Source organism: Ictalurus furcatus, chromosome 13 (assembly GCF_023375685.1).
Source record: "Ictalurus furcatus strain D&B chromosome 13, Billie_1.0, whole genome shotgun sequence".
Classification (NCBI taxonomy): domain Eukaryota; kingdom Metazoa; phylum Chordata; class Actinopteri; order Siluriformes; family Ictaluridae; genus Ictalurus; species Ictalurus furcatus.
Window position 1 is genome coordinate 23,240,104 of NC_071267.1, and position 10,403 is coordinate 23,250,506.

At 38.8% G+C, this 10,403-nt stretch overlaps 1 protein-coding gene across 1 annotated transcript in view; it reads left to right on the top strand.

Annotated features, from left to right (window-relative positions):
* Positions 1-7,617, top strand: part of LOC128617131 (alpha-actinin-2-like) — a 34,858-nt gene extending 27,241 nt beyond the window's left edge. Inside the window, exons 14-21 of the mRNA XM_053640137.1 lie at positions 465-605; positions 1,964-2,146; positions 3,259-3,393; positions 3,535-3,714; positions 4,925-5,071; positions 5,610-5,675; positions 6,754-6,912; positions 7,171-7,617. Of these exons, the coding sequence (XP_053496112.1) occupies positions 465-605; positions 1,964-2,146; positions 3,259-3,393; positions 3,535-3,714; positions 4,925-5,071; positions 5,610-5,675; positions 6,754-6,912; positions 7,171-7,329 (1,170 nt within the window). The 3' untranslated portion in view covers positions 7,330-7,617. The remainder of the gene's footprint in view (positions 1-464; positions 606-1,963; positions 2,147-3,258; positions 3,394-3,534; positions 3,715-4,924; positions 5,072-5,609; positions 5,676-6,753; positions 6,913-7,170) is intronic.
* The last annotated feature ends 2,786 nt before the right edge of the window (positions 7,618-10,403 follow it).

The window sequence follows — 10,403 nt, forward strand, 5'->3', positions numbered from 1 at the left end:
ACGGTCTTTCACTGTGATGTTTGTTGGAAAACGAGACCTTTTAGCTGTACTCATGACGCGTGTGAATCAAAGACAGCTTTGGCTGAACACACGTTGTGATGATGTCACACGATGCGTCTTGGCCAAAATCCACTGTAATTTTGATCAGTTGTAGGCTCCTCCGAATATTGAGGAGATTGCTTGATTTTCGTTCATTTCTGCGATCACAAAATCCTGGAGTGGCTGATTCATGTAAAAACACACAAAACAGGGCAATGTTTTAGAATTATACACACAGAGTCCCCAGTTTAGTCCTGAGAGAGAAATTAAAATTTGACTGACAATTATTTATTGGGAAATGTGCTGCTGTGCATGAGGCAGACATTCAAGGTGGAGAGAATCAAGGCTACAGTCTCATGAACCTGCTTTAAATGCTGATTTTGTGTGTGTGTGTGTGTGTGTGTGTGTGTGTGTGTGTTTGTAAGAGGACAGAGAAATTGTTGGAGACAATCGATCAGCTTTTCGTGGAGTTTGCTAAAAGATCTGCTCCGTTTAATAACTGGATGGATGGAGCCATGGAGGACCTGCAAGACATGTTCATAGTGCACAGCATAGAGGAGATAGAGGTAATGATCAGGGACGTAGCGATAAATAAATAAAATGTGGGTAAATCCTGACTGTGAAAAGATATACCCTCTTAATACATAAGCCAACGCTTACCTTTTTTTTTTTCTTTTAACCCGTTGTATCATTATTTAATGCGTTTTATATGTGATACAGGTTTACTGCAATGCATATGCTATATACCTACCATACAGTTGCAATCGAAATGATTCAACCCCCAATACAAATCAGGTTTATTGTCAAAATTTACAGACTTTCAGATGTTTGCAACGAACAAATCAAACAAAAGCAATTGAAATAGTTCAACACCATGAATGCTTCAAGTGGTTTCCCTAAATTCAACTGAAAATGCAACTTATAATGATTTCTCCAGTTTCAAAATTATTCAACCCCCTGAATAAAATCCCACACAACGACACAAATATAAATACAGGTGTTGTCTCAGGCACACCTGATACAACTAATCAAGGGCTTCATTAGTTAGACCAGGTGTGCTTGAGCTGGAACACATGAAACACCTGAACTGGCTAGGGGTAGAAAATAAATGACATACCTGGGCAGGGCAGAAAAAGAAAGCGATCAATGGCTGCAACCAGATTTCTGAGAAGGCAAGCTGTGATCATTTTGATTGCAACTGTATACTTTATATAAGTAAATTACATTTTACCTACATAATTTACATTTTCCATGACATTTGCCGATTTACAGCAACATGGAGTAACTGTTGACAAAGTGAAGTTGGTGAGACTGCGCATTCTGACATTTTAATTCTGTCCATGTTTGAAATTTACACACAATTCTGAACATTGTGGATTAATACAGAGCACTTCGAGTGAAAGCAACAAGATACATTTGGCACAATGCTATATTCAGCAGTAATGTCCTGGAGTGTAATACTCAGCAAGATCTGTGGTCTATCCCAAAAAAACCACAAAAGTTTCTCATATTTACAGTAGGGCAGTGGTGGCTTAGCGGTTAAGGCTCTGGGTTACTGATCGGAAGATCGGTGGTTCAGGCCTCAGCACTGCCCAGCTGCCACTGTTGGGCCCTTGAGCAAGGCCCTTAACCCTCTCTGCTCCAGGGGCCATGTATCATGGCTAACCATGCGCTCTGACCCCAGCTTCCTAACATGCTGGGGTATGCGAAGAAAAGAATTTCACTGTGTATATGTATATGTGATCAATAAAGACTCATTATACCGAAATGATCACTCAGTATTGGGTGCCAATACTTCCGGAGTTGACATTATATACATAAAGGGTATAGAACATCACGGCTGAAAGCTGCATGTTCACTCAGTTTTTTCACACCAAGTGAAAATCTAGCACTTTCTTATCTGTGTGTGTGTGTGTGTGTGTAGGGCCTAATGTCAGCCCATGACCAGTTCAAAGCGACGCTGCCTGAGGCAGACGTGGAGAGGCAGGCCGTCCTGAGCATCTACAACGAGGTCCAGAAAATCACTCAGACTTACAACATCTCTCCTAACCTCACCAACATCTACTGCACCATCACCCCAGCCGAGATCAGCCTCAAATGGGACAAGGTGTGTGTGTGTGTGTCCGTGTCCATATATATATATATATGTATATATATATATATATGTAAATGTGTGTGTGTGTGTGTGTGTGTGTGTATATATATATATATATATATATATATATATATATATATATATATATATATATATATATATGTATGTATGTATGTATGTATGTATGTATGCATATATGTAAATGTGTGTGTATATATATGTATGTATGTATATGTATGTGTGTGTGTGTATATATATATATATATATATATATATATATATATATATATATATATATATATATATATATATATATCGATCTGTCCATCGATCTGCTTGTCTCCTTGATGCGATATCTCAAGAACGAGTGTGTAAATGCTCGTAGGATTTCTGTGGAATTGTCATTGTAACCAGCAGATCAATCGATTATATCTTGGATTTGATCCAAATGGGGCCAAGGTCACAGCAAGGTCAAATGTCTTCAATAGCGTCCTTCCTGTTTGTCATAGAGAGATGTTACTTACGTTTTCATGTTCAAGAACCGAGAGCTCATTTTTGGCTAGCTCCTATTTTTGCTATTGATCTGTCCATCTGTCCGAGATTCGAGCTTTTCATCAGTGTGACATCGCAAGAACGATTTCTTAAACGTTTGCAGGTCTTATATGGAATTATCATTGTAATTTTGTCGATCCAAACATGGTCACAGCAAGGACAAATAGTTTTTCTTCAATAGCTTCTTTTACATTTTCAACAGATTTCAAGGGTATTTCTGGTATACAAATTAGTAAGAAGAAGGGCTAGACATGTTGGTGGTGGAGTCATCCTCGTCGGTGCCGTTAACGTCGAGATCAGCTTGATTAGTTATGTTTAATGTTCCTGTTATCACTTATATTATAGCAGCTATTAATACTGTATAACCTGTGATTTAAATAACAGCCAGCACTACTGCCAGAGCTGGGTTGTTTTTTTTTTCAGAAAACGAATCAACACACAAAAAATAATTGAAGATTCAACAGCACTTGGAATCATTGAAATTTGGATATCTCTGAAATATTTTTTTTTTCCCTAAGTCATTAGAAATCCCCCTAAATGTTATTAATAAATGACAGTGTGTTTGTGTGTAGGTGAAGAGACTGGTCCCGCAGAGGGATTCCGCATTACGGGATGAGTTATCCAGGCAGCAAGTGAACGAGCGTGTCAGAAGGCAGTTTGCAGCCCAGGCCAACGCGATCGGACCCTGGATACAGGCACGCATGGAGGTGCGACTGAAATATTACAAACTCAGTGGCTTTCTTGCTTAAGCAGTGTGGTGATGTTGTTTGGTTATGTTATTCTGTGGTTTTACTGTGTGTGTGTGTGTGTGTGTGTGTGTGTGTGTGTGTGTGTGTGTGAGTTTTCAGGAGATTGCACGCTGCTCTGTGGATCCAGGAGCCACTTTGGAGGATCAGATGAATCAGCTGAAGCAGTACGAGGGTATGATTATCAACTACAAGCCAAACATCGACAAGCTGGAGGGAGAACACCAGTTTATCCAGGAGTCACTCATATTCGACAACAAACACACCAACTACACCATGGAGGTGCCTCACTCTGATATATACCATCATTCATGCATTTCAGTGCTTCTTAACATTTGCTGACTAGCCTTACAACGTACCCCTGGGTGTGCATGATGGCTGTGATAACTGGCTCTCACTCAGTGTTCCCAGGATAATCTCCAGATCTACCACAATTCTGACCTGGATGAAGCAGGAACTAAAGAAAAAATTGAATGAATGAATGATTTTATACCTCTATAATTTATAGAACGTATAAGATACCAATCATCCACCCATTTTTCATAATGCTTAATCCTACACAAAGTCACGGGAGAGCCTGGAGCCTATCTCATGGAACTCTGGGCACAAGGTGGGGGGGGGGGGACACCCTGGACGCAGTGCCAACCCATCGCAGGGCACAATCGCACACACATTCACACACTAAGGACAATTCGGAAATGATAATCAACCAACAAGGCATGTCTTTGGACTCAGGGGAGGAAACCAGAATACCTGGAGGAAACCCCCGAAGCATGGTGAGAACATGCAAGCTCTGTGCATACACAGGACGGAGGAAGGATTCAAACCCCCATCCTCGGAGACGCGAGGCAAACGTGCTAATCACTGAGCCCCCATGCCCCCTGTATAATTGTGTATGATTAAACGTGTGAAATCGGTGTTGTAGACAAAAATATAATCGCGCCAACATATTCATTTCTTTCATTAGAAAACTAACATTTTATTTACAAAAAAATCTTTTTTTAAACGGACGACTCTGAGTGAAATATACAGAAAAGCAGCCGATAAGAGTCCAGCGTAGGTGGGAACTCCTTTAATACTGTTTAAAAAGCATCTCAGGGAAATTCCTCAAGAAATCGGGTGAGAAAACGCCAAGAATACATTTCTGGAAATTCTAGGAAAAAAGGGCGTCTACTTTCAAGATGTTAAAATAATTAAATCATTTAGCTTTATTTTCGATTTTTTTTATCACAACATAATTCCCATAGTTCCATTTGTGTTACTCCAGAGTTTTGATGACTTTAATATTATTCTAAAATGTGAGGGAAAAAATAAAATAAAATAAAGAATGAGTGTGTTTTATACTTTTGACCCGTAGTGTATATCTGTAGGCATGCGAAAACACTCAACACAAACTCTCAAACAACACAACTGTGATCCACAAACGCGAATCCGTCCCAGCCTTAAGTCACTTCTTGTCCCGGTATCAAGTTTTGCTCTGTTGTGATCTCAGCATATCCGTGTTGGATGGGAGCACCTCCTGACCACCGTGGCTCGCACCATCAACGAGATCGAGACTCAGATCCTGACTCGTGACGCCAAGGGCATCAGTCAGCAGCAGCTCACCGAGTTTCGCTCATCCTTCAGCCACTTTGACAGGGTAACACCAGCCGTGTACACACACACACACACACACACATCCTTACAGAATCTTACAGAATATCACTGTCTGGTTTAAAGCGACATAACTCACTATGCTAACATGATTGACAACAGAGAAATTAATTGACTTAATATAAATATATAAAAATAAAAGAAAATTGGAAATGTACAAACAGTGATTGAAATTTTGATCATGTTTATGATTATCTAATGTTTTTATACTGTATTTTGTTACAATATATTCAATGTTAATGGTGTTGTTCTTTTTATTTTCATATTAAAATGTAATATATATTTGTGCTGTATTAGCTTTTATTCATTACTCTACCATGTCTTTGTCATTAGGTTTGCTCAGTTAAACCGTCTAGTAGCTTGAGTTTGTGTGTGTGTGAGTGTGTAAGTGTGTGTGTGAGTGTGTGTGTGTGAGTGTGATAATACTCCCATTATGTTTACTGTCTCTTCACATCTCTCTCAGGCCATTTCTCTTTTCTTTTTGATTTCTCATTGTATATTCTGTCTCTCGACAAATCCTGCAGAAGAAGAAAGGAGGAATGGATACAGAGGAATTCCGTGCATGTCTCATCTCCATGGGTTATGACCTGGTAAAAAAAATATATATATATATATATTTTTTTTTTTTTAAAACTTGGTTCATGGAACACATCTACGTGTCTGGTTAGCACAGTGTAATGCCCAAAGAATAGTCTGTTTCACAAACGTTTAGAGTTGAGAACATTGTTTTTTTTTGTCCTCAATTTTCATATGTGTAGTGTTATTTAAATTACAATTATTATAATGAAAACGTAAAACTTGGGGAAAAAAATAAGAGGAAAGTTACAAATAACTTCAGTCTAAGATCACGTTTGTTTTTTTTTTTGTTTTTTGTTTTTTATAAATAACTCATGTATTACAGTACTGTGACTTGTAACATTTTTCTTATTGTAGTGTTTTTTGTTTCTTTTTGTATTCGGTACAACAAGGGTTACTTTTTAAAAACATACAAAGACAGAATGTAAAATAAGCAGCAGAATGGAAATGAGGGGGTTCGTTGTAATATCTTGTGCTTTGAAAGGAGAAACACGTATGCATATGTAATGAGACAAACGCACAAAACAGTAGTGACCATGCCTGTGATTTTTGTTTTAGGCGCTAAAACCTTTTTCCGCTTGTAACGAGTGATGAGTTTTTAGTTCCTAATGAGGTTTTGGGAGCATTAATTAATTTGGCTCCTGAGTTCACCTTGATAATCCTTATGTAGATCTTTCTCACAGTGTTGGATATCTATAGACCTATTCATCTACATGTATAGATCTCTCCTGACGTTTCTGTCATGCTCTCACACACACACATTTATTCAGAATTGCTGTTTACCTGAATTCTGAGATATGAAATACGCCATATGCCGTTGTTATTATTATTATTATTATTATTATTATTATTACTATTATTATTATTATTATTATTATTAAAGAAATGGTTCTACCTAAATTTAAATGTACTTATTTCTCACATTAAATGAAATTTCAAATGGATAAGAGAACATATAATTTCTGGCCAGATATTTATAACACAACATATCAAACCTTTTTTATTTATTTATTTATATATTTATTTAAATCAGTGTTGTGTTAGCACAGTCTTTCTCATAATTATTGTGTGTGTGTGTGTGTGTGTGCGCAGGGCGAGGCGGAATTTGCTCGGATCATGTCCGTGGTCGATCCGAATGGTAAGGGAAAGGTGACGTTCCAGTCGTTTGTGGACTTCATGACTCGTGAGACTACGGAGACCGACACTGCTGAACAAGTCGTCGCCTCCTTCAGGATCCTCGCTGGTGATAAGGTGTGTGTGTGTGTGTGTGTGTGTGTGTGTGTGTGTGTGTGTGTGTGCTAGCACGTGCGTGTTCATTCTGTTACACATTTACATGGACAAAATATGGTGACACTTCACGTTGTACCTTCAAAACAGTTTTTATTTTGTGCTGTAAGTTTTTCAAACTTGTGCCACGAATCCTGTCTAAAATCTCTAGCAAAGTCACTTTGTAATTTTCCATCTGTAACTTTTTTTTCCTGTCCATTTTTATTCTCTGGTGTTTTGCAGCCGTATATAATGATTGAAGAGCTGAGGCGTGAGCTGCCTCCTGAACAAGCTGACTACTGCATCGCCAGGATGCCTCTATACACCGGGCCTGATGGGGTGCCAGGAGCCTTGGATTACCAGGCCTTCTCTTCTGCCCTCTATGGAGAGAGTGACCTTTAAACACACACACACACACACACACACACACACACACACACACATATATATATATTTTCTTTTGATTGCCATGTGTTACATGACTGTTTCTAGCACTCCCTCCTCCAGCAATTTTCCATCGTGACTCAAAAGCGTGTTATCAAATACAACACGGTGTGTTTCATTTAAACTTTGTGCGGAGTGCTAACTAACTGGTTCACCAATTACCAAGCTTGTTAATTTACTACAGAGAATAAAGTAGCGATGTTATATCAGTAAAAACGATACCTGGAATATTCGGTTAAATAAAAACCTAATTTGAATAATTTTGTAAGAATAATAGCTTATCCGTCATGTTTGCTGTTTTGAAAAATAAATAGCATCAAGCTTACAGTCACATCTCACTCAAAGAGATCATTTAACAAACCTCAGATTAGCTGTTTAAATATTGGTACAGTTCTTAAGTTGAAGACTGGGACTTGATAATGGGAAAATGGTGAGGGAACATCAACGAGAGTGCTTTAAAAACAGTATTGGAACACGGCTTTCATTTTTTTCTTTTTGAATAACATTTTTAAAATATCCCTTATGGAAAAAGCAGTATTGGTGAAAACTGGTTTAAGATTGGAAGGATAATGAGAGAAATAAATGTAAACATTTATTCCTTTTGAGTATGTCTAAACACAATGTATTAGTGACCTTTTAAACGGGTTGCCTATTGTTGTAATTAGTTGTATAACTAATTTCATACCTTGACGATGCACTCCAGAATCAGTTTTGGGTTTCTCTGCGTGAAATTATAACTCAGCCATGTCCACCATAACATTGTCCAATAAAGCCTAATTGATAGCAAGCTGTTGTCGTGCTTCATTATTTGATCTGCTGTTTAAAATATCCTACATATTAAAATGAATATAAGAAAGAAAATGGGTTTTAAAGACCCACCTCTTCCATGAGCACTTAACTAACCCCTAAAATGCCAACCCCTACATTATTAAAAAAATAAAAATAAATAAACTTACTCTGGCTCTTATAGCTTTACTCTGCACACTTTGCTTCTCTAGAACTCAATTTTAAATCTTGTATGGTGGCACTACTTGTATTGTTCTTCGCTTGATGTATCGCTTTGCTTGTATTTCCTCATTTGTAAGTCGCTTTGGATAAAAGCGTCCGCTAAATGAATAAATGTAAAAGTTTTATGACAACTGTCACAACACAAGCAATGACAGAGGACAGGACAACATGATCTGAGGTCCTGATTGAACTCCAGTATGAGACAAGCATATTGTTGGCTGAAGAGACCATGCCAACTCTTTATAATACTTTGTTATACGCAAGAAGTCATTTTGCAAAGGTCTTTCATGCTGCGAATTTCCCCTTCTACCACATCCCAAAGGTGTTCTGTTGGATTCAGATCCAGTGACTGACTGGGGAGGCCACTGAAGAACACTGAACTCACTGTTATGTTCGTGAAACTAGTTTAAGACGACTTTTTCTTTATGACATGGTGCATTATCATGCTGGAAGTGGCTATTAGAAGATGGTAAAATGTGGCACATTGTCAGCAACAATACTCTGTGGCATTCAAAGAATGATTGGCTTGTATGAACAGGTGGAAGGTATGCCAAGCAAACAATCAAGTTTTGGTGAACCTGTGCAAACTGCAGCCTCAGCTTTCTGTTCTTGGCTCATAGAAGTGGAACCCAATGTGGTTTTCTGCTCTTGTAGCCCATCTGCCTCAAGATTCGACGTGTTGTGCATTCTGAGATGCTTTTCTGCTCACCGCAATTATACAGAGTGGTTATCTGAGCTACTGTAGCCTTTCTGTCAGCTCGAAGCATTTATCTATCTCGTGAACAAGGCGTTTCCATCTGCAGAACTGCCGCTCACTGGATGTTTTTTCTTTATTCTACAATCTCGAGAGATAAGCAGTGATTTGTAATATCTCTTTGCACCTTATTCAACACAAGGACTGTGTACTGGTCAGCAATGCCCTTTTCTGTGCCAATTGTCCTGTTTAGTTTATGTAGTCCTGTGTATGTCCATCCATATATCTTCTATACTGTTTATCCTACAGGGTCATGGGGAACCTGGAGCCTATCCCAGGGAGCATCAGGCGCAAGGCAGGGTGCACCCTGGATGGGGTCACATACCCATTCATACACTATGGACACTTTGGACATGCCAATCAACCTACCATGCATGTCTTTGAACTGGGGAAGTACCCAGAGGAAACCCTCGCAGCACGGGGAGAACATGCAAACTCCGCACACACAGGGCAGCAGCGGGAATCGAACCACCTACCCTGGAGGTGTGAGGCGAACATGCTAACCACTTAGCCACTTGTGTATATCTTCGTAGTCTAATTGGTCCCCATGGTCCTGGAGGAACGTTGTTTCGTTTCACTGTGTATTTTACCAGCTGTATATGGCTGAAAAAATTCACTTGAACTTGAATCATAGATATACTCGAACCAGCCTGTCTGACACTAACAATCATGCCATGGTCGAAATAACTGAGATTCCCCATACTGCTGCTGGCCCTGATCTGCATGATGTTATGCACTGCTGCTACATGATTGGCTGATTAGAGAATTTCATGAATGTGTAGTTGTAAATGTGTTCCTAATAAAGTGCTCAATGAGTGTAACTCATGATAATTGTATTTTACTCATTAAAATACTATAGTATGTGTGTTTCTGGCAATCACTTTATGTATGAAATGTACTTGCTAAGAACCCAAGCACAATCCAGTGCCCTTGATTGTTTAATTAGTAATAATAAGGTAATCATAATTAACTATCATAATGAATGATCAATTAATAATAAACAATTAATCATATGGATCAAAATTTATTTTTGATGAATGTTACTAATGACACTTTCTATGGCATATACCTCGAGCACATGGCATATACCCCGTTGGCACAATTCACTTCCTATTTTGATACAATACATCACAGAAGAGCATGGTGCAATATCCCGGAAAGCTTTCAGTGCATGCGCAGTGGATAGACCTGCGCTGGTCACGCATGCGCAGAAACCAGTTCGAGGCACACGCGTCGCTTCGCGCATGCGCACTAGACAGACAGTCTGATC